General features: G+C 48.3%; 2 protein-coding genes across 2 annotated transcripts; one reads left to right on the top strand and one right to left on the bottom strand.

The window, feature by feature from the left end:
- Positions 1 to 4722: 4722 nt before the first annotated feature.
- On the bottom strand, positions 4723 to 6455 carry LOC140411458 (uncharacterized). The gene is made up of 2 exons (XM_072500559.1): positions 6408 to 6455; positions 4723 to 5364 (listed from the first exon to the last, which is right to left on the bottom strand). The coding sequence occupies exons 1-2, from the start codon at positions 6453 to 6455 to the stop codon at positions 4723 to 4725; spliced, it is 690 nt and encodes a 229-aa protein (XP_072356660.1).
- Positions 6456 to 17829: 11374 nt separating this feature from the next.
- Positions 17830 to 20903, top strand: LOC140411690 (zona pellucida sperm-binding protein 3-like). The gene is made up of 9 exons (XM_072500709.1): positions 17830 to 18107; positions 19315 to 19430; positions 19509 to 19612; positions 19704 to 19881; positions 19970 to 20096; positions 20174 to 20262; positions 20345 to 20463; positions 20537 to 20665; positions 20744 to 20903. The coding sequence occupies exons 1-9, from the start codon at positions 17922 to 17924 to the stop codon at positions 20863 to 20865; spliced, it is 1170 nt and encodes a 389-aa protein (XP_072356810.1). The 5' UTR covers positions 17830 to 17921; the 3' UTR covers positions 20866 to 20903.
- Positions 20904 to 22480: the final 1577 nt, after the last annotated feature.

Below are 22480 nucleotides of genomic sequence, written 5' to 3' on the forward strand. Positions count from 1 at the left end.
TTGATCACCTTGTTCCTGTACAGGAAACGCAATCAAACTCTGTTCACCCAGTCATCAAATTAATTATCAATAAAGCAGTGATCCCTTGTGTCTGGGCGCTGATTGGTCTCTGCATCTCCTTCGTCTGAGTCCATTGAAATAATGGCTGGGGTTCGTGCACTCAAAAGCTCCAAGAACCATATCTCCTTGAATGGTTCTTCTACTTGAGACAGTAGTTTTTATGGTGCTGTTAATTTGGTTTGTTTCAGTCCCCCTACCCCTGTTTGGCCACCCAGTGTGGGGGAGTGGGTGTGAGCAGGTCTGGGACCTCCTTGTAGAGCTGAGCCTGACTGGTGGGGCTATTTACTGTGGCTGTCTCCACTAGACCTCCTACTGAACCTGCTGGTTAAGGGAACATGAGGTGAGGCATCGGGGGTCAAGATGAGCTTGGAATGAGCCGAGAGAGGGAGTTGTTGTGACTAGGTTCGATTCCCAGATTGCTGTCTGTGGAGTCTGCACGTTTCTCCCTTATCTGTGTGGAGTTCCCTCCCACAGCCCAAAGATGTGTGGGTTAAGTGGATTTGTCATGCTAAATTGCTCTAGTGTCCAAACATCAGGTGGGATTGCTGGCTTACAGGGGTGGGCTTGGGTAGGATTCTCTTTCAGAAATTGGTGTAAACTTAATGGGCTGATTGGCCTCCTTCTGCACTTTAAATTCGATGACTCTGAGGCTTCATGTTCGGGTTCTATCGGAGGTGGCAGCCATTCGTCGACTTTGTTGGGGAAAATTTAAATGTCGGCAGAAGCGGCATTCTGAAGGGCGGGGGGGCAGGTGGACAAGTGTTAGATGGTTGAGGTGTGAACATGGGTGGGGAAATATTTTTAAATTTTGCAAAAACCTTCATAAAAATCTATTTTTTAAATTTAAAATAACCCCGAGTTGCTGGGGCCTGATCCAGCAGCAGAACAGGAGACTGGGGATGCTGGGATTGATCTGAGGAAAGAGGAAGCTTGATGCTTAACAGAGACCTTGTACATGTATTTAAAATTGAGGTTAAAATAGTCGGCAAAAGGACTTTTAGGGAAATGAGAAATGTCTTCATGTGTGGTTGGTAAAATCTGAAAGGCGTGATCTGGAAGTGTGGTGGAATCAGTAACTTTCAAAGAGCAACAGGATATGTACTTCAAGGGAGTAATTGAAAGGGACAATGTGGGTAACTCTTTCAAAGTCGCAGCACAGCCAGGATGAGCAGAATGGCCTCTTTCTACACAATAGGATTTGATTATTTTAATTGAAAGATTTAATTTTCACTGGCATCTGTATTGTTGACTCAATAGATCTAACTAGTTCCAGGTATGGCCACCCCATTTGCATGTTTAGTAAGCAATGCCACAAAACAATACATTAGCAAATAGAATTGTCAACTTCATATTCAGACACAAGCAATAATACAAAACCCAGAAGTCTCCAGGTGAAAGTGAGGAAATATTGTTCTTGAGTAGCAGTTCATTTTATATAATTAAAATCTCTTCGAGGGCAAAAGCTATCGGAGTGAAAGGTGTTCAGATAGAATTAAATGTTATAAAATTTACAGTGCAGAAGGAGGCCATTCAGCCCCTCGTGGCTGCACCAGCCCTTGGAAAGAGCAACCTACTTCAACCCACACGTCCATTGTATCCCTGTAACCCTACCATACCATTCTGGATATGGAGGGCAATTTAGAATGGCCAATCCACCTAACCTGCACATTTTTGGACTCTGGGAGGAGGACCTTGAGACTCTGCGCACATAGTGACCGAAGGCATGAATTGAACCCAGGACCTTGGTGTTGTGAAGCAACAGTGCTAACCACTAGGCTACCGTGCTGCCCTTGACATGGTTTCTGTACACCTCAGTTCTTGGATAAATCTTCTGAGATGACATCAGCTGTCTGGGCACATGCTAGGGATTGAATGCGAATGAACCCGCTCTGGGCTAGATCAATACCTGACTTGGCTGAGGATTTGATAATCAAATTGTCTGAGAGGAGCAGCCCACCAGAATAGAAACCTCTTTCACTGGTTTTGGCATTGGTTAAATCATCTATCGCAGTTGGTATAAATTATTGACCGACAAAGCAATGTAAACTGTACGTGATCTATTGAAAGCAATGGCCTTACCTTAAATATATTTCTCTATATTGACCTGGAATTTGTAGTTGTAACAGCAAAAATGTCAGTATTTGCACCACTACAGTGCAAGGCTGATATCACAACTTCCAGTATCTGCATATCCTGAGTTAAATGTGGAAGTTCAGAATGATTCCCGGCTTCTCCATAGGGTTTGCTGTCCCAGTTTTATCATTATGAAGGGGGACTGAAAATCTATCAAATACCAAAACTTTTTCAAAGAATAATCTAGATTAAGCTACCAGAGAGGGTCAGAGAAAAGAATAAATGTAACATCGCTCTCTCAATTAGGAGCCTCACTGGTCAGGAACTTAACTCTGAAATTTCCAGACCGATCTTCATCCCCAAGGCCATTTCCCAAGGAATAGACCAAATGATTATGGCATTTGTGTGGGCAACAATCCCTATAAATACACTGCATAAGAAATGTGGGAGGCCTAGCCCTTCCGAACCTGCAATACTACCACTGGGAAGCCACAGCTGAGAGAGCGAGGGGATGAGTAAGGGAGCCGAGCAAGGAATGGGTGAAAATGGAGGGGTCCTCCTGTACAGGAACAACCCTCCGAGCCCTAGCCACGACAGTGTTCCCAACCACCCTGGCAAAGTACACATCCAGCCCAGTGGTGGTAGCTACGTTAAAACCTGGAACGAGATGAAACAGCACATCGGCTTAACAGAGATGTCCACCTTGGCCCACATATGTGGTAACCATGAATTCCCACCAGCCATGCTTGACGCCAGTGTTAAAAAGTGGAGACAGGCCGGGAGTACACTAGCGATTAGGGACTTTTGCATGGGGGACAGACTCATAACCCTGGACCAGCCGACGGGAAGACTGGAGCTACCGAATTGACAGGAGCTCCAATGCTTGCAAGTCAAAAACTTTTACCGCAAGGAGATGGCGAGGTACCCTCGGGCCCTGAGAGACAGATTGCCGGAGGAACTGCTAGACGTGGACAGTATTGAGAAGGGGAACTGTGGGGACATTTAGGGACAACTGTTAGGAAGGTGAGGACACCCTTACATGGAGCAAGACAGAACTAGGGACAAACATAGGGTGGGGACTCTGGAGCGAAGCACTGAGCAGGGCGAACACCACTACCTCCTGCGCAAGGCTAAGTCTCATGCAGCACAAAGTGGTGCACAGAGCGCACCTAACCAGAACTCACATGAACAGTTTCTTCCCGGAGGTGGAAGACCAGTGTGAACGGTGCCAGGGAGGCCCGGCCAACCACACCCACATGTGGGAGGAAGGGGAGCAGCAAGGGAGGTACCCAGGGAAAAATCAGGAGGGGACACGGGAAGAGACCGAAGATAATAATAAATAATCGTTATTAGTGTCACAAGGAGGCTTACATTAACACTGCAATGAAATTACTGTGAAAATCCCCTTGGCACCACACTCCGCGGGCCAGTTCACTACACTGAGGGAGAAACCAAGATATCAAATTCACCTAACAAGCACGTCTTTCGGGACTTGTGGGAGGAATCCGAGCACCCTGAAGAAACTCACACAGACACGGGGAGAACGTGCAGACTCTGCACAGACAGTGACCCAATCTGAGAATCGAATCCAGGTCCCTGGCGCTGTGAAGAAACAGTGCTAACCACTGTGCTGCCCATAATATGGCCAACAGTAACAAAACTATACATCGAACTGTCTCGCTCACCTGTTGTACAATGTACAGATGTAAATATTGAATAAAGTAAAATAAAAGGGACAGGGGAGTTGGTGATTGGTGGGGGGGGTAGGGACTTGGGGGTTACCTCCAATGTCTGGCTTTTGTAAATTGTATCTGGTCTACACAGATGTGTTTATTTTGTATTGTGTAAAATGAAAAATCTGAATGAAAACATTTCAATAAAATAAAAATTTCTAAGTGTTATTTTGGGTGAGTTTGGCAGAGTATTTCTCGTTGTTTTTTTCAGTGAGTTCCACAATGATATTTAGAGCGCGATCTTAGCAAAAACAAAGCATTAGTCCTAGGCACCTTGGCACTACTGGCCTGGCAGTATCGCTGCCAGCTCCACCTGGGCAGCCCCCCCCCCCCTCTTCCCCCCCCCCCCCACAATCCAGCGAGATGCCATTACGCCTGGCCCCCGTTTCTGTAGACCCCTGGACCTCGGGAGCCGACATATTTAAATGAGCCGAATGGATCATTTGAGATGGAAATCTGGATGAGATCCAGATTGTGACGTCTCACGAGGTCTCACGAGATGTTCCGAGCGTCGCAAACCTAGCGAGAGGCCTCTGCCCAGATTTAATGGCCTTGTCGCGTCACCGAGTCGGTCGCGACCTCTATTGTCAATACCCACAAATAAACATACTCATTTTATTTTGTGCATTTATGAGAAAATTGTTTAAACATGCTTTTAATCGCTTTCCTTACTTCAAGTATTCCATCCTCCATTACAAAGCTGACTGCTTAAATTTAATTCCAACAGTCGCTGTAAGACTACAACGCCCTTAATGTAGAGGAACAATTTAAGTACTCTGAAATTAGTAATAAAATAAGTCATTTGGATAGTTTTCAATTAAAAATGGGCCATCAATTTTGGCATATCCCAAATCTTCTATTTCTTTTCTTTCTGTTTCCTCCTCCTTTCTATTGAATGACAGGATTGAGAAACCTCATCTTCACCCATTGCTGTTACTTTCTTCTTAGTCTTCTTTCGTTTCTTCTTATTCTCTTCCCAATCCTGCTCATTTTGCTTCTCCGATGACTCATTTACTGCGGGGTACTGTTCAACCTGAACCTCTTCCGATTCAACTTCTCCTAAAGGACAAATATTCTGGTTGAGTGACACCGAATGTTTCGCACTGCTTTTTCTGAAGTTCCTTTTAGTCTGGTAATTTGCCTTAACTGGGCTGTCTTCTATCAGACCACTATTTAGTTCCACATCACCTTCACCCTCGACTTGCTTTGTGGGTAGAGACAGTTGGTTGAAGTTACAAATCCCGTCAGCATCTCCTCTGCAGCGTTTTTTCTTCTTTTTGGATTTCATTTTTACTTCTTCGAATGAATTCAAATCATCTCCTTCGAGTTCCTGAACAGCACAGCTTCGATCGATCTCATGCCCTGTTTTAGATTTTTTCAGTTGAGCCATCCTGTTGGCAAAGTACTCCTGCATCGTAATAGAACTAGTCACAGTGTTTATTTCCTCTGTGGCACTGGTGGCCTTTGGGTCATCAACAGGCACTAAACAGGCATCGCTCTGAAAAACATAAACATACAGCATTAAACATACTTGTGCTGGAGACAAAATGCTGTTTAAGTTTCTGCATGACCATGTTGTGAAAAGATTACAGAAGGCAAATTATAACTTCCACAAGATTCAATGTGCTTACAGCAACCTGTGCCTGGCACATGTAAAGAAATCTTGGTCAAGCATCAGTCTGTTATTTGTATTTAGTTAAATCAGTGATGATGGACAAGCTCAGTTATTAAATATACAACATGAACAGAAATTTCTGGAAATATTAGGCAGCACCGGTAGAGAAACAGCGGGCAATTCTCCAGCCGCATTGCGCCCAATGCAAATTCTGCGAAGTCGGGAAAATCCTGGGAGAGGCCCGAAGAGGGATTTGCGCCGGTTGTCGAACAATTTCCGTTGCTCCTTGACTGCTCCAGCTGCCGTGATTTGGTTCGTGCCCAACACCCTTATTTAAATCTGCAAGTTCTGTTTTAAGCCGGATTCTTCCGGCTCCTGGAATTCTCCCACCCGCCGGCGCAGTGTGAAGCCAGAGTGATGGAGATCAGAAGCCTTTTGGCCAAGATCAAGTGTAGTATCTGCTCTGCCTTTTGGCTCAGATCTGGTATGTCCCTCTTGTGGGGACCATGAATTGGATTCAATTTAAATTTGAATTGGTTTTTGGAGCAGGCAAGGAGCTGGATTAGGAGTTCTCCCCTGTCCACACTCTGAGCCCTCGCTTTATAACTCAGAAAAAGTAATTTTTTAAAAAGTGATGACCAGGCAGGTGGGGGTGGGTTCGGAGACCATTGTAGCCCTCAGGTGGTCGGAAACATGGCAGAGCAGTGCCCTGGCACCTTGGCAGGGCTTTGGGGTGGTTCATTAGGCCAGCCTGATAGCGAGCTTTTGCTCACCTGGGGGCGGGGGGGGGGTGGCATTGGGACTCGGTGGGGGGCTGAGCGTTTGCCTGGGATCAGATCTTCCTGGAAGAATGGTGCCCCGATCTTGGAGGAGCCGGACCTGCCGCCGTCTTTAGGTCTGCGCCCCCCAATCAGAGTGCAGCTCACCTCAACCTCCAAACAAAATTCTAAGTGTAGGTAGATTGCGATCTGCATTGCGCCAAACCACCCGGCAGGAATTGACCTGGGTTCCCACCAGAGACCACACTGAGAAACGTTTCGGGATAATTGCTCCCGTAGTCAATGTTTCAGGTTGGTAACCTTTTGTTGGTGTGGTGGTATGTATTAGGGGTAATACGGTACCTGTGAAGCCAAGAGGCTATTGGCTGACAGGTCCCGGGTCCTGGTTGGATCTCCCACCTTCTGGCTCCGCCCTGAAGGCGGAGTATAAGAGCTTGAGTTCTCCCAGCAGCCGCATTCTGTAACTGAGCTGCTGGGGAACAAGTCTTGCTTAATAAAGCCTCGATTGACTTCATCACTTCTCGACTTGAGTGAGTAATTGTTGCGCTACAATTTATTAAGCAAGCTTAAAAGACTATGGATCTCCGGATCGCCCTGGAGTGTCTGCGAATCAGCCCCATGCAGCAAACCCGGCAGCCGTGTTTAAACACTGGCTAGCATGCTTCGAAGGTTACCTTCGAACGGCCCCCGGACGGACCATGGAAGATCAGAAAATGCAGGTCCTGCATTCCAGGGTGAGCCCGGCGGTCTACTCGCTCATCGAAAACGCAGAGGATATCCCGACAGCGCTCGCCATGCTGAAAGGAGTCTACATTCGGCCCATAAACCAGGTCTACGCACACCACCAACTCGCGACGAGACGGCAAATTCCCGGAGAATCGCTCGACGAATTCTGCAGCGCACTCTTGATTTTGGGGAGGAACTGCAACTGCCCGTCCGTGAGCGCGGTCGAGCTACTAATCAGAGGTGCGTTTGTGGCAGGTATGATTTCCTCGCAAATTCGGCAAAGGACTCACAGAGGCACGGGCCCTTGCGGCCTCCCTCGACGTGGCCTCACAAAATGCTCGCGCCTATGGCCCCGACCGCGCGGCAGCCCCTTGGGCTCCGTGGACCCCCGTTGCGACCGACTCCCCGGCACCCCCCCCCCCCGCAAGCCTGCACTGCTAGAGCACCAGACCATCCCGGTGGGCCCCGCTGCTATTTTTGCCGGCAGGCGAAACACCCCTGGCAGCGCTGCCCGGCCCGCTCAGCGACTTGTAAAAGCTGCGGCAAAAAGGGGCATTAAGCAGCGGCGTGCCAGTCCCGGGGGTCGCCGCAATCCCTGGGGGAGAACGGGGACAGCAGACTCAGCCCCCCCCAACGATCCACGTGCGGCCCGCGGGAGCCGCCATTTTGGGTCCCGGACACCACGAGGGGAGGATGGGCGCCGCCATCTTGTGACCCCCCCGGCCACGTGCGATTCATGGGGGTGGCCATTTTGTCCACCCCCCACCGCGTGCAATCCATGGACGCCGCCATCTTCGCTGATAGTCAAGGACCCCAGCATAGACGGCTCAACGGGGTCTGAAGAAAACACCGCGATGCTCCAATCACGACTGGCTTCGGTGACCCTGGACCAGTCGCGGCCCCGGACGCTCCAGACGGCAACAACAACGATGCTGATCAACGGGCACGAGACGCCATGCTTGATTGACTCTGGGAGCACGGAAAGTTTTATCCACCCGGATACGGTAAGACGCTGTTTTCTTTCCATCCGTCCGAGCACCCAAAAGACTTTCCTGGCAGCGGGGTCCCATTCAGCAGAGATCCAAGGGTTCTGCATCGCGAACCTAATGGTGCATGGGAGGGAGTTTAAAAACTATAGGCTTTACGTCCTCCCCCAACTCTGCGCTCCCACTCTATTGGGGTTAGACTTCCAGTGTAACCTCCAGAGCCTAACGTTCCAATTCGGCGGCCCAATACCCCAACTCACTATCTGCAGCCTCGCAACCCTCAAGGTTGAACCGTCTTCCTTGTTTGCGAACCTCACTCCGGATTGCAAGCCCATCGCCACTAGGAGCAGACGGTACAGCGCCCAGGACCGGATGTTTATCCGGTCCGAAGTCCAGCGGCTGCTGAAGGAAGGCATAATCCAGGCCAGCAATAGTCCCTGGAGAGCCCAGCTGGTAGTTGTGAAGACCGGGGAGAAGCAGAGGATGGTCGTAGACTATAGTCAGACCATCAACAGGTACACGCAGCTAGATGCGTACCCTCTCCCCCGCATATCCGACATGGTCAATCGGATTGCACAGTACAAGGTCTTTTCCACCGTGGACCTCAAGTCCGCATACCACCAGCTCCCCATCCGCCCGAGTGACCGCAAGAACACGGCCTTCGAGGCAGACAGGCGGCTCTACCATTTTTTAAGGGTCCCATTTGGCGTCACGAGCGGAGTCTCGGTCTTCCAACGGGAGATGGACCGAATGGTTGACCAGCACGGTTTGCGGGCCACGTTCCCGTATCTCGACAACGTAACCATCTGCGGCCACGACCAGCAGGACCACGACGCCAACCTCTGCAAATTCCTCCAGACCGCCAACGACCTGAACCTCACCTATAATGAGGAAAAATGCGCTTTTAGCACCAACCGTCTGGCCATCCTGGGATACGTAGTGCGCAATGGTGTGATAGGCCCCAACCCCGAACGCATGCGCCCCCTTATGGAATTTCCCCTCCCCCACTGCTCCAAAACCCTGAAACGCTGCCTGGGCTTCTTTTCGTATTACGCCCAGTGGGTTCCCCAGTACGCAGACAAGGCCCGCCTGTTAATCCAGTCCACTACCTTCCCCCTGTCGACAGAGGCCCACCAGGCCTTCAGCCATATCAAAGCGGCTTTCGCAAAGGCCACGATGCGCGCAATCGACGAGTCCCTCCCCTTCCAGGTCAAGAGCAATGCATCCGATGTAGCTCTGGCGGCCACTCTCAACCAAGCGGGCAGACCCGTGGCCTTTTTCTCCCGGACCCTCCACGCCTCAGAAATCCGCCACTCCTCAGTGGAAAAGGAAGCCCAAGCCATAGTGGAAGCTGTGTGACATTGGAGGCATTACCTGGCCGGCAGGAGATTCACTCTCCTCACTGACCAACGGTCGGTAGCCTTTATGTTCGATAATGCACAGCGGGGCAAAATCAAGAATGACAAGATCTTGAGGTGGAGGATTGAGCTCTCCACCTATAACTATGAGATCTTGTACCGTCCCGGAAAGCTGAATGAGCCGTCCGATGCCCTATCCAGCGGCACATGTGCCAACGCACAAGTAGACCGCCTCCAAGCCCTCCACGAGGACCTCTGCCACCCGGGGGTCACTCGAGTCTACTATTTTCTGAAGTCCCGCGACCTCCCCTACTCTGTGGAGGAGGTCCGTACAGTCACCAAGAACTGCCAAATCTGCGCAGAGTGCAAACCGCACTTTTTCAGGCCAGATAGAGCGCACCTGATAAAGGCTTCCCGTCCCTTTGAACGCCTCAGTTTGGATTTCAAAGGCCCCCTCCCCTCCACCGACCGCAACGCATACTTCCTGAACGTGGTGGACGAGTACCCCTGTTTCCCCTTCGCCATCCCCTGCCCCGACATGACAGCGGTCACAGTCATTAAAGCCCTTGGCACCATCTTTACACTGTTCGGTTTCCCCGCGTACATCAATTGCGACAGGGGGTCCTCCTTCATGAGCGACGAGCTGCGTCAGTTCCTGCTCAGCCGGGGCATTGCCTCGAGCAGGATGACCAGCTACATCCCCCGGGGGAACGGTCAGGTAGAGAGGGAGAACGGTACGGTCTGGAAGACCGTCCTACTGGCCCAACGGTCCAGAAATCTCCCAGTTTCCCGGTGGCAGGAAGTCCTCCCGGATGCCCTCCACTCCATCCGGTTGCTGTTGTGTACCACCACTAACCAAACGCCCCACAAGCACCTCATTGTCTTCCCTAGGAAGTCCTCCTCCGGAACGTCGCTGCCGACCTGGCTGGCAGCCCCGGGACCCATCCTGTTCCGAAAGCATGTGCGGGCGCACAAATCAGACCCATTGGTCGAGGGGGTTCACCTTCTCCACACAAACCCTCAGTACGCCTACGTGCATACCCCGAGGGCCGACAGGACACGGTTTCACTGCGGGACCAGGCGTCCGCCGGAAACATGCCACACGCCCAACACCGATCACCCCCTCCCTGCCACCGGCGCACCCCATGACCGCACCCTTCCCGGGTGGATCGGTCCTCCTCCCGTGCCCGCCCAGGAGTAAAGAAACAGGAAAGAAAAGCGCAACGCTCCCAGAGACGACAGTGCCCGAGCCAGCACCTGCACCACCACCGGGGCTGAAGCGATCGACAAGGACGACCAGGGCACCCGCTCGACTCGTGGAATCCGCGTCACACCAGAAAAACTTGTAAATAACTCTGACAAAACCTGTACATAATAATTCTGACAGAACTTGTACATAGTTAACTGTTGGGCTAAATGCATAGCCACTGCTCGAAATTTGTTCCAGGACCAGCCTTGTACACACCTACCACCATGCGAACCACCACCCCGCCGGGTACTTTTTTAACAAGGGGTGAATGTGGTGGTATGTATTAGGGGTAATACGGTACCTGTGAAGCCGAAAGGCTATTGGCTGACAGGTCCCGGGTCCTGTTTGGATCTGCCGCCTTCTGGCTCCGCCCTGAAGGCGGAGTATAAGAGCTCGAGTTCTCCCAGCAGCCGCATTCTGTAACTGAGCTGCTGGGGAACAAGTCTTGCTTAATAAAGCCTTGATTGACTTCATTAATTCTCAACTTGAGTGAGTATTTGTTGCGCTACAGTTGGCAATTGGAAGACATTAGGAATATAACAAGTTTTAAGGTGGTGTGGCGAGGAGGGGAGAACAGAACAAAAGTCTCTGATAGGTTAGAAGGCAGAAGTGACTAAAATGATAAAAGGGTCAATGGTGCAAGTTGAAAGGGGACCGGAATTGGGTAAGAAACAAAAGATGGGTCAAGAGGAGCTGTAAATTGCAACAGCACTATTATTACCAGCTCCTGCTGTCCAAAAAGTAGGAGCAATAATTCCGATCTCGAAATGTTAACTCCTTATTGAGTCCAGATGGTTCGTGCTCATGGGGCGCGATTCTCAGCTTTCTTTGGAGCTTCATTGGGAGAGCACAGGAGGCTGAGAACAGAGCCAGAATGGGAATTGAACACAGAAATAATGTTGCACGTCGATATCACTTATCACAAAGTCAGCTTCATTCAGGCATCATCTACAGGGACATCTTTGCCCAAGTAATATGAGCCCAGCATATTCACCAGTAGCCATGATCAAGCAGCACTAAACACTGGCTGGCAAGTGTAGGGAAGTGAAAAGTTCATACATGTACAGTAAAGGGCACCCCACAGAAGTAGAGATTAATTCATTAATTTGCAGTTTCAGTCCGAGTTTCCATCAATGCTTTCACAAACAACACTGGTACGCAGGGAACTCCTGGTTGTCCATTGTTACAATCCCTGTGGGGGAACCAAAATAACCAATTTTTAAATAATTAATTCACAGGATGTGGGCATCGCTGGCCAGCAATTATTGCCATCCCTAATGGTCCTTGAAAGGGTAGTGGTGAGCTGTCTTCTTGAACTGCTGCAGCCCATAAGGAGTAGGTACACCCACTGTGCTATTAGGGAGGGAGTTCCAGGATTTTGACCCAGTAACAGTGAAGGAACAACGATATCTTTCCAAGTCAGAATGGTCAGTGACTTGGAGGGGGAACTTCCAGATGGTGATGTCCCAGGTGACTGCTGCCCTTGTCCTTTTAGATGGTAGTGACCTTGGGTGAGTTCCTGCAGTTCACCTTGTAGATGGTACATACGACTGATACGGTGCATCGGTGGTGGAAGGAGTGAATATTTGTGGAAGGGGTGCCAATCATGCAGGCTGCTTTGTCCTGGATGGTGTAAACTTCTTGAGCGTCGTTGGAGCTGCACTCATCCAGGTAAGGGGAAAGAATTCCATCGCATTCTTGACTTGTGCCTTCGAGACGGTGGTGCCATTGAATGTCATGGGGCAATGGTTAGAATCTCTCTTATTGGGGATGGTCACTGCCTATCACTTGTGTGGCATGAATGTTACTTGCCACTTTTCAGCCCAAGCCTGGATATTTTCCAGGTCTTGTTGCATTTGGACATGGACTGCTTCAGTATCTGAGGAGTCACAAATGGTGTTGAACATTGTGAAATCACCAACACACATCTCCACTTCTGACCTTATGATAGAAGGAAGGTCATTGATGAAACTGCTGGAAATGGCTGGGCGGTACGATAGCACAGTGGTTAGCACTTCTGCTTCAGAGCGCCAGGGTTCCGGGTTCGATTCCCGGCTTGGGTCACTGTCTGTGTGGGGTCTGCATGTTCTCCCAGTGTCTGTGTGGGTTTCCTTCGGGTGCTCCGGTTTCCTCCCACAAGTGCTGTCGCTCCATCTGCTAATTGTTTTACCCACACATCCAACCTGCCTATATCCCTTTACAAACTCTCTACCTCATCTTGACAACTTACTTTCCTACCTATCTTGGTGTCATCAGTAAAGTTAGCTAACATTCATTTTGTCCCGACTTTGGAACATAGGAAGGCTTTCTTGTCAAAAGTGCCGAGAATGGTTTGCTCTGACGGGGGGAGGACGATTCTCACCAGAGATGGGTGAAATTGCCATTCCAGATGTTCAAGGAGCATTCTCCTACCTAAACCTCAGAAACAGTGAGCATGACATCTGCATTTCATTGAGAATGTCCTGACTGAAATCTGCCACCTCCATGAACCGCAACTGCAGCCGCAAAGCAGGGCCAGAAGTTGTGAAGGTGACTGTGGCCATGAACCCGTGTCAGCTCCTTCCAGATTGGAGATGGAGATATTTGTAACATCTCACAATTTGCCATCACTTGTTTTGTAAGGAAGGTCACTGACACTCTTATTCATTGAGTCATAGAGTTTAACAACACAGAAAGAGGCCCTTCAACCCTTCATGACTGTGCTGGCCCTCAAGCACATTCAAGCACCAATCTATTCCAATCCCATCTTCCAGTCCTTGGTCCTTAGCCTTGTACGCTGGTGTTTCAAGTGCTCATCTAAATGCTTCTTAAATGTTGAGTGTTCTCGCCTCTATCACCCTTTCAGTCAGTGAGATCCAGATTCCCAACATCCTCGGGATGAAAAGATTTTTCCTCAAATCCCCTCCAAAAGCCTTAAATCTATGCCCTGGTTTGACTCTACTAAGGGAAAAAGCTTGTTCCTATCTACCTTCTGACCTCCATAATTGTGTACACCTCAACCAAGTCCCCTCTCAGCCTTCGCTGCTCGAAGAAATCCCAGCCTAACAAGACTCAGAAAACATACTTAACTTTGTAAACAGGGGCATTGAGTCCAAAAACAAGGCAATCATGCTAAACCTTCACAATTCACCGGTTAGGCCTCAGGAGTATTGTAAGAAATTCTGGTCACCACGTTTTTGGAAGGATATGAAGACATTGGTAAGTTTACCAAGATGATACCTATCTTTGTGCCATCAGTAAAGTTAGCTAACACATATTTTGTCCCTACTTAGGAACATAGGGGACCTCAGTTGTGGGGAGTGTGTAGAATGTAGGAATTTCAGAAATATTAAATGTGTTTGTTGCAGTCAGGGTTAAACGCCTGGGATAGTGTGTGACTGCTGCAGTTATGTTTTTAAGAATCCTCATTTGAAAGTCAGCTGGGGCTTTTGGAGCCAGAGGTGCAATTAAAGAATCGTAAACGTTTGGGTTAATGGACTGTTATTTTATGTTCAGAGGGTTCCCTGGAGCGTAGATAATTAGAGACATTGTGTTCAGCTTAGTGAGAAGATGTAGTTAATGGGAGCCAGGAGTTGAAGCAGTCAGCTGTTAAGGTTTTCAGTGTTAGCTTTTGGCTGGAAGTTGAGCCGAGAATGTTTCTGAAGAAATACAGTCAGAGATTCTGCATTACTCTGACAGGGTGCCAGGTGTCTTTCTTTCAAACAGTCTCAAAAGATCTTTCTTTCACAAAGTGGAGTGTCTAGACATCTCTAGATAGCAAGTATTCCTAGGTGCTGACTGTGTTTAAAAATGGATTGTGACCTGAAATAGTTTTGTTGTTTGAGTGGAAATAAAGATAGCAGTTAAGGATTATTCGGTCACTATATTAATTAGCATTGTTTAAGGAGTAATTGTAAGCTATTGTCTTGTCTTGGGCGGCACGATAACACAGTGGTTAGCACTGTTGCATCACAGCCAGTGGCGGACCTACATTTTTGGGGCCCTGAAGCTTGAACTGTTTTGGGGGCCCCTTCGCAACCAGCAATGAGGTCTGGGTAACCACTGTTATCTTCTTCAATGGGGTTGTTCCACGACAGATCACCACAAATATTTTTAAAATGTAACCACTACATCTCAGATTTTGATTCAAATTGCTGTATTGGATTATCTCCCATGTCAAAGTCACTGGTGTGAATAAAAAATTCCTATGCCTTGTAGTTTTCGCGTCCTGGGGGGATGAAAATGAGGGAAATGTTATATACATGCATGATGCATCATAGAATGATGAAATAAAACAGAAAAGACCACAGTCAATATAATCTTTTATTTTAGATACCTATGAGAATACATACGACATGAAGCACATTTTACAAAATACTCTTTTTCTGTGTTTTCTAACAACGTATTCACGTACAGTTTTGTCATATGAGAGTCCCCTTGCAATGTCATTTTCTGGAGACAATATGCATACAGAATTTAAGCGCTCTTCAGTCATGGTAGACCAAAATTTGATCTTTATAAGGTGCAAATATTCTTTGAACTGATAACACTCGTTTACTAATTTGTAGTCAATATCATCTTTGTAATACAATATTATAAGTTGAATGTCTTATAATTGTCCTCATCAATTTCAGAATTGTTCACCAATTCTGAGAGGAACTTGAACCTTTTCGCAATCTGCTCATATGGGTCAATCCTCTTGCGTAACTGGATTATCTAGCAGTCATAGAGTTGATATAGAACTTCTATCCTAAATTTGTCAGCTCCTCTCAAAGAAGCAATGCCACTTGTTCCATCTGAAAATGTCCTTGTAACAATGCGTTTGGAAACATCAGAATAACTTGAGGTGATATCTTCACACAAACCTTTTGCTTCTGATTCATAGTGTGCAATCCTAGCGGCTGAATTTTCTCTGAGTTCTTCAACAAACCAAAGTAAAGATGATAGCAGAAGATAACCTTCAAATACATCAAATCCAGGCGTTTGGAGATTCTTACTTGTTTTGTTGAAACGCTCCAGCACTTCTTCCCAAACGACTGTTAAAATACCATATTCCAGCTTTAACAACTTGTGGTATAAATTCTTTACAGGACCTCATCACAGTCTGGCCATTTTTCAATCTTTTTTCAAAATATTTGTTTGAGAAACTTCTGTTTTGCTCCTTGGAAACCCTGCTTGATTCGGTACATGCATCATCTGTTTTTTTATTTTGAAAAAACCTATGTCTTGCATTAAACAATTCTGTATGAAATCATTATCAACTGTTATGGGCCATTTTCGAGGTCACTGTATTCTTTGAAATCACTGAATTTGCTTCCTATTTCATGTTTCTGCTCAGTCTCTGCTTATTCCGCTGTACTTTCATGTTGACCACTGTGATCATCATCTGTATCAAAAGCGTCAACAGTGGGTTGAATATTGCTAGAAAGAGCTCCCACGGTTTGTGCACCATCACTGGCTTCAATGGTGTTTGCTTGCCTTGTTTCAACTGTAGGTGTTGACAAACTTGACATTGCAAAAAAGTTGGTTAGTTTTTGACATTTAGAAATTTCGTCAGATTGCTTTTCATTGAGTTTGCTTTTTTGGTATCCACTTAAGTAATTTCGTGAAGTCATTGTTATTCCTCTAGAGTCTTGACCTCTGTTAAAAAGGGGGAAAAAGTACATTAGCCACAGCAGAACAGCTAACTTACCGCGACACTCCACCTTTACAACATCTGTGCTACTGACTCTCAAACTTTGGGATTGTTGAAATATATACAACAAAAAATTAATCAATTTGAGTCGTGCGACTATTATCGCATGCTTTGAAAAGAAACATTTTAGGTCTACTTTCTGAGAAAGGTTTTTTTTAAAAACCCTTCTCAGAAAGTAAAGCGCTATTTTTTAAGATTTATATTAAATAAGCTAAATAGGCTATGTTCAAGTTAGCCTACGCTAGGTTAGACTAAGTTAGGCAAGACTAGGCCACCAAAACTCATAGGCTAAGGTAATGTAACACAATTTTACCAATATTTGAACACTTTTCATAATAGACACCTGTAATTTAACACACTTTCACTCTTTTATTACTTTTTCATAAATACTTGTAATATAGTATTAGCCGAGGCTATGTGGTCGTAGCCTACCTTCCGTTCACCTCTTCATAAAAACAATAGTCTTAGGCTAATCTAACACTATTTCACCTTTATTACTTACCTTACTTTTCTAAATATAACATTTATACTTGAGTAGGGGTAATTAAAATATCGTATCCTCTTGAACACTTTATTGAAAAGAATTCTTGTCTCGATCGCTATCACGCGTGCTATCACGTTGAAAATTCACGTTAGCATTGTGATTGCCTTTTCAGCGGCTCCCCTTTTTTGTTACGACACGTCATCTACTGTTTGTATTTCTGTCATAAATGTTAATAGTGTTTTAAATTATTTGTAATTATTTTATATTAAATATGTTTAGAATGAAACATCCTTAATTTGAACGTTTTTTTGTTTACGGCTAGCCTACATGATACTTTAAGAACCTTTTAATTTTTATTTTAACTATTATTTTGTATTGAATTACAATAGATTATTAATTTTTTTTTTTTTTTTAAACCCTTCTCATACAGTAGACCCAAAATTATTAAGCAATGTGGACTAAAGTCGCTTCTGGGGCCCCTCCGGGGTTCAGGGCCCTGAAGCTTAAGTTTCATTAGCTTCACAGCACCATGTTCCCAGATTCGATTCCCGGCTTGGGTCACTGTCTGTGCGGCGTCTGCACGTTCTCCCCGTGTCTGCGTGAGTTTCCTCCGGGTGCTCAGGTTTCCTTCCACATGTCCTGAAAGGCGTGCGGTTAAGTAATTTGGACATTCTGAATTCCCCCTCCGTGTACCCGAAGAGGCGCTGGAGTGTGGCTAATAGGGGATTTTCACAGTGACTTCATTAACTTACATTAAATAGGTTAATGTAAGACTACTTGTGACAATAAGAAAGATATTATTATTATTTGGGCAATGCCCGATCAGGAGCGGCCCCTTTTAATTTGTCCCTGAGCTTGTTTCTTTTTAGTATAATTAGCTGATTGACCTCAAAAGAGTTCAGGTGAGTACAGGTTGTGAGTATAAAAGGTGCTGCTCCCTGGTGGACAGGATGGTTCAGTTGTTTGGTATCATGGGGGGTTTTGGAGTGAGAGCTTTGTTCCCAGTGCTGGTGTTAGTTGGAGCTGTTTGTTCCTCTGATACTTGGCAACAGTTTCTAGGCCAGAGGTTTCCATGGAGCAGAGTCAAAGCTACCTCTTTGCCTCAGAGATTCCCTCCTCCTCCTCCCTTTGGTTCCCATTTCCGTGTGTCTGAGGGTCAAAGTGTGTCTCCACTGCAGACTGTGATGGTGCAGTGTGCAGAAGACAAGCTGCTGGTCAGGGTCCAGCTGGATTTATTTGGAACCAGGCACCTGATTAAAGCTGCTGACCTGACCCTGGGGGCAGCAGGCTGTCGGCCAACCAGGATCTACTCTCAGAACCACACTGTCCTCTTTGACTATGGGCTCCATGAGTGTGGCAGCAAATTGCAGGTAATGTCAAAGCTCAATTCTGGCTCTAATCTTGGGCTGGAGATTGTTCCACACTCTTCATTCCAGCACTTTGTGAGATGTCATTGATATTCAGCAGATACTGTCTCCTGTGTCTTAAACCCCCCAAACTAGCTTTCTATTCTGGATTGTACTTTGCTTCCACTGGTCTGAGTCTCTTCAACCCCATTGGTCTGGAAGCTTCTCTTTAGTTCCTCTAAGCTTTTCCTCTTGTTGATTTTTCTCTATTTTCCCCCTCCATTCGGGTCAATTGAACAGGGGGTTCAGTCCAGTTTGATCCAATTGGGTTGGGTGCTAATGAATAGAATGAAATGGGAATTTAGATGGATTGGATCCAAGAGGAACTACACTTTCCATTTTCCCAGTCATTGGAATCAATGGGGCCCTGGATCAAAACTGTTCTATTTCCAGGTTAACTTGTGGTTCCTTTTCATGTTAACTGAAGCTGTCCTTTTATTGAATCAATTCCCTGTTAATTGATCCCGGTCTTGTGCTAATGATCTTTGTATAAATGGCTGGGGGTTGCTGAGCAACACTAATAGCAAGAGGCCATACAGCCCCTTCAGCCTGATCCCCATTCAGTAAGATCAGGGCTGGATTTCCCACAACCTCTCATGTCCCTGTCCTCACAACATGATTCCCTTAATTTTTTTTCCAATTTTGAGTTCCCAATTCCTTTTTATTCCAGTTAAGGGGCAGTTTAATGTGGCCAATCCACCTCGCCTGCACATCTTTTGGGTTGTGGGGGTGAAACCCAGGCAAACAGTGGAAGAATGTGCAAACTCCAGTGACCCAGAGCCGGGATCGAACCTGGGACCTTGGTGCCGTGTGGCAGCTGTGCTAACCCCCTTCGCCACCGTGCTGCCCTCTGGATTCCCTTAATGTCCCCAAATAAATTCACAGTCCTGAATATCCTCAGTGACTGAGCATTCCCAGCTTTCTGGGAAAGAATTCAAAATATTCTGCTAAATGAAGAAGTCCTTAGTCCTGTTTATCCTAAATGATTGACACCACTGCCCCCCTTTCTCCCCACATAGACACTCCAGCTGGGGCCCAGCAGGCTCATTGCACTGACCCTGTCGAACTCCTTGAATTGTTTTAATTGGATGGGGTGAGTTCATTGTTAACCCTGCTGGAGAACTTTCTCAATTCAGATCAGTTCTTCATTCCTTAACCTGGTGTCTTTCAGATGTCTGAAGATTTCCTGATCTACACCACCCACCTGACCCACAGCCCAGAGTATCATGGATCTGTCATTGTGAGAACGAATGGAGCTGTCGTGCCCATTGAGTGTCGTTACTTTAGGTGAGAATCTTTATTCTAAGATTCACAGCTGCTGGTATTCTCTGAAGTTGTCTTAAAATGACTTTGCTGTCTTTCCAGGAAGGACAATGTGAGCAGTAACCCCATCAGGCCCACCTGGATCCCATTCAGCTCCACCAGGTCTGGAGAAGGACATCTTTCATTCTCCCTGCGCCTAATGAATGGTATGTGATGGGTGGATGGAGAGTGATTTCCTGTCTTCACTCACTGGCAGTGACCCCCACTGTCTCCAACCCTTGTCCTCTTGTTCTTCAGGTGACTGGCTCACAGAGCGCACTTCCACTGTCTACTACCTGGGTGACCTCATTCACATTGAGGCCTCTGTTTCAATGAGCAACCACATGCCCCTGAAGCTCTACATTGACCGCTGTGTAGCTACTTTGAGCCCAGACAAGGACTCCACCCCGAGATACAGCATTATTGACTACAATGGGTAAGGAGCTCTCTGCTTTCTCCAGCTGCTCCCATCTCACTGGCTTCACTTGATTCACTTAATGTCCCTTTTTTGATCTTATCTTCAGTTGCCTCCTGGACAGCGAAGCTGAGGACTCCTTTTCAACCTTTGTGTTGCCAAGTGGTGAGCGGGAGATGGAGAAGCTCCGGTTTGACCTGGATGCATTCCGTTTCTTTGGAGATGACCGTTCCTTGGTAAGAGGAAACTGATCATTGGGGTCTCTGTGTTGGGAGGGAGACATTAAATAACGACGTGTTGATGTTTCCCTCAGATTTTCATCACCTGTCACCTGAAAGTAACTCCAGTGGATCGGAGAGATTCCAGGAACAAAGCTTGTACCTACCAGAAGATGCAGAATATGTGAGTGCTCTCGCTCTCGGGGGTGGGTTTTGGTGGAGAAGTGATGCACAACGCAGTTGGTTGACTGATTTGTTTTGCATAGCTGGAGCCCATTGGAGGAATCGAACATTGACATTTGTGCCTGTTGCCGTGTGGGTAACTGTGCCACAAGGGAGCTGCGATTTGGATCCAGAGGAAGGAGAGATCTTGTAACTGAAGCTGGTAGGACATTGATCCTCTAGATGTTGGGAGGTTTCCCCTTTCCCCTCTCTAACTGGAATGTTTGATATTGCAGAGAGTGAAGTTGGATTGAAGTGGGAGGCTGAGGCCTCACTTGGACCCCTGATCATTCTGGATACTGATGTGACCAACCTGGCAACGGACTCCCTGAATGAGGGAAGGATGCAGGAGAGGTCCCCAGGTGGTGAGTTGGCTGACTGCTTGTTTCCATTTTCCCATCAGTGTTTCCTTCACTAACCATTAGCTTCTCATTGGTTTGTAGGTGTGGAGTCTGAGGTGGTCCTGATCGTGACCCTGACTGTGACGGCTGTCTCTCTGATCTTTGCTTCATTGATCACCTTGTTCCGGTACAGGAAACGCAATCAAACTCTGTTCACCCAGTGATCAAATTAATTATCAATAAAGCAGTGATTCCTATTGTCTGGGAGCTGATTGGTCTCTGCATTTCGTTGGTCTGAGTCCATGGAAATAATGGCTGGGGTTTGTGCACTGAAAGCTCCAAGAACCGCTTCTCCTTGAAAGACTCCTCTAATTGAGAGGGTTGTTTTTATGGCGACTGATTAATTTTCTATCTGTTTCAGTCCAGCCTCCACACCCTCCCTGTGTGGGAAAGTGGGTGTCAGCAGGTCTGGGATCACATTGAGGAACTGAGCCTAGCTGGTGGGTCTGTTTACTGGATTGCAGCCACCCCCCACCCTCTGGATAGGGGGAACACTATATTCCCAGGGTGGTCTCATCCCCCTCTTTCTCCCCCCCCCAGGTCTCCCTCCTCCTCCTCCCCCCCCCCCCCCCCAGGTCTCCTTTCCCCCCCCCCCCCCAGGTCTCCTTCTCCTCCTTCTCCTCCTTCCCCCCCCCCCCCCAGGTCTCCTTCTCCTCCTTTCCCCCCCCCCCCCCCCCCAGGTCTCCTTCTCCTCCTTTCTCCTCCTTTTCCCCCCCCCCCCCCCCCAGGTCTCCTTCTCCTCCTTCCTCCCCCACCCCCCCAGGTCTCCTTCTCCTCCTTCTCCTCCTTCCTCCCCCACCCCCCCAGGTCTCCTTCTCCTCCTTCTCCCCCCCCCCCCCCCAGGTCTCCTTCTCCTCCTTCTCCCCCCCCCCCCCCCCCCCAGGTCTCCTTCTCCTCCTCCTCCTTCTCCCCCCCCCCCCCCCCCCCCCCCCCCAGGTCTCCTTCTCCTCCTTCTCTCCCCCCCCCCCCCCCCCCCCCCCAGGTCTCCTTCTCCTCCTTCTCTCCCCCCCCCCCCCCCCCCCCAGGTCTCCTTCTCCTCTTTCCCCCCCCCCCCCCCCCCCCCCCCAGGTCTCCTTCTCCTCCTCCCTCCCTCCCCCCCCCCCCCCCCCAGGTCTCCTTCTCCTCTCTTCCCCCCCCCCCCCCCCCCCAGGTCTCCTTCTCCTCCTCCCTCCCTCCCCCCCCCCCCCCCCCCCCCAGGTCTCCTTCTCCTCTCTTCCCCCCCCCCCCCCCCAGGTCTCCTTCTCCTCCTCCTCCTCCTCCTCCTCCTCCTCCTCCTCCCCCCCCCCCCCCCCCCCCCCCCGGTCTCCTTCTCCTCCTCCCCTTCCCCCCCCCTCCCCCCCCCCCCCAGGTCTCCTTCTCCTCCTCCCCCCCGGTCTCCTTCTCCTCCTCCACTCCCCCCCCCCCCCCCCCAGGTCTCCTCTCCTCCCTCCCCCCCCCCCCCCCCCCCCCCAGGTCTCTCTCCTCTTCCCCCCCCCCCCCCCTCCCCTCCAGGTCTCTCTCTCTTCCCCCCCCCCCCCCCCCCCCAGTCTCCCCCTGTGAGGGTAACTTGGTGGAACTGACGTGCTGATCCACAGAGACCTGATCTGGTGCCTGAACTTCATTCAGGTCTCTGTCTAACTGTTTGCAGGTAAGTAATAACTGCATGGTTTTAATCTGGGCTAATGGCCCTCCAATCTTATTATTCTGCTTTTGAGCTCTCAGAACAGGATTTGGGAATCGAACATTCAAACATCAAAGGAGACATCTTGTTCTGAGCCGGCTTGATGCTGATTGGCCAGG

This window comes from Scyliorhinus torazame, chromosome 4 (assembly GCF_047496885.1).
Source record: "Scyliorhinus torazame isolate Kashiwa2021f chromosome 4, sScyTor2.1, whole genome shotgun sequence".
In the NCBI taxonomy this organism is placed as follows: domain Eukaryota; kingdom Metazoa; phylum Chordata; class Chondrichthyes; order Carcharhiniformes; family Scyliorhinidae; genus Scyliorhinus; species Scyliorhinus torazame.

Excerpts from the sequence above, each read along its gene's own strand:
- LOC140411690 (XM_072500709.1), top strand. The coding sequence starts at position 17,922 with ATGGTGCAGTGTGCAGAAGACAAGCTGCTGGTCAGGGTCCAGCTGGAT. Across the intron at positions 19,613-19,703 it reads CTCCCTGCGCCTAATGAATG|GTGACTGGCTCACAGAGCGC; the intron begins GTATGTGATGGG and ends CTTGTTCTTCAG. Across the intron at positions 20,464-20,536 it reads AGATCTTGTAACTGAAGCTG|AGAGTGAAGTTGGATTGAAG; the intron begins GTAGGACATTGA and ends TTGATATTGCAG.
- LOC140411458 (XM_072500559.1), bottom strand. The coding sequence starts at position 6,455 with ATGCAGATCGCAATCTACCTACACTTAGAATTTTGTTTGGAGGTTGAG. Across the intron at positions 5,365-6,407 it reads AATTTTGTTTGGAGGTTGAG|AGCGATGCCTGTTTAGTGCC; the intron begins GTGAGCTGCACT and ends TATGTTTTTCAG.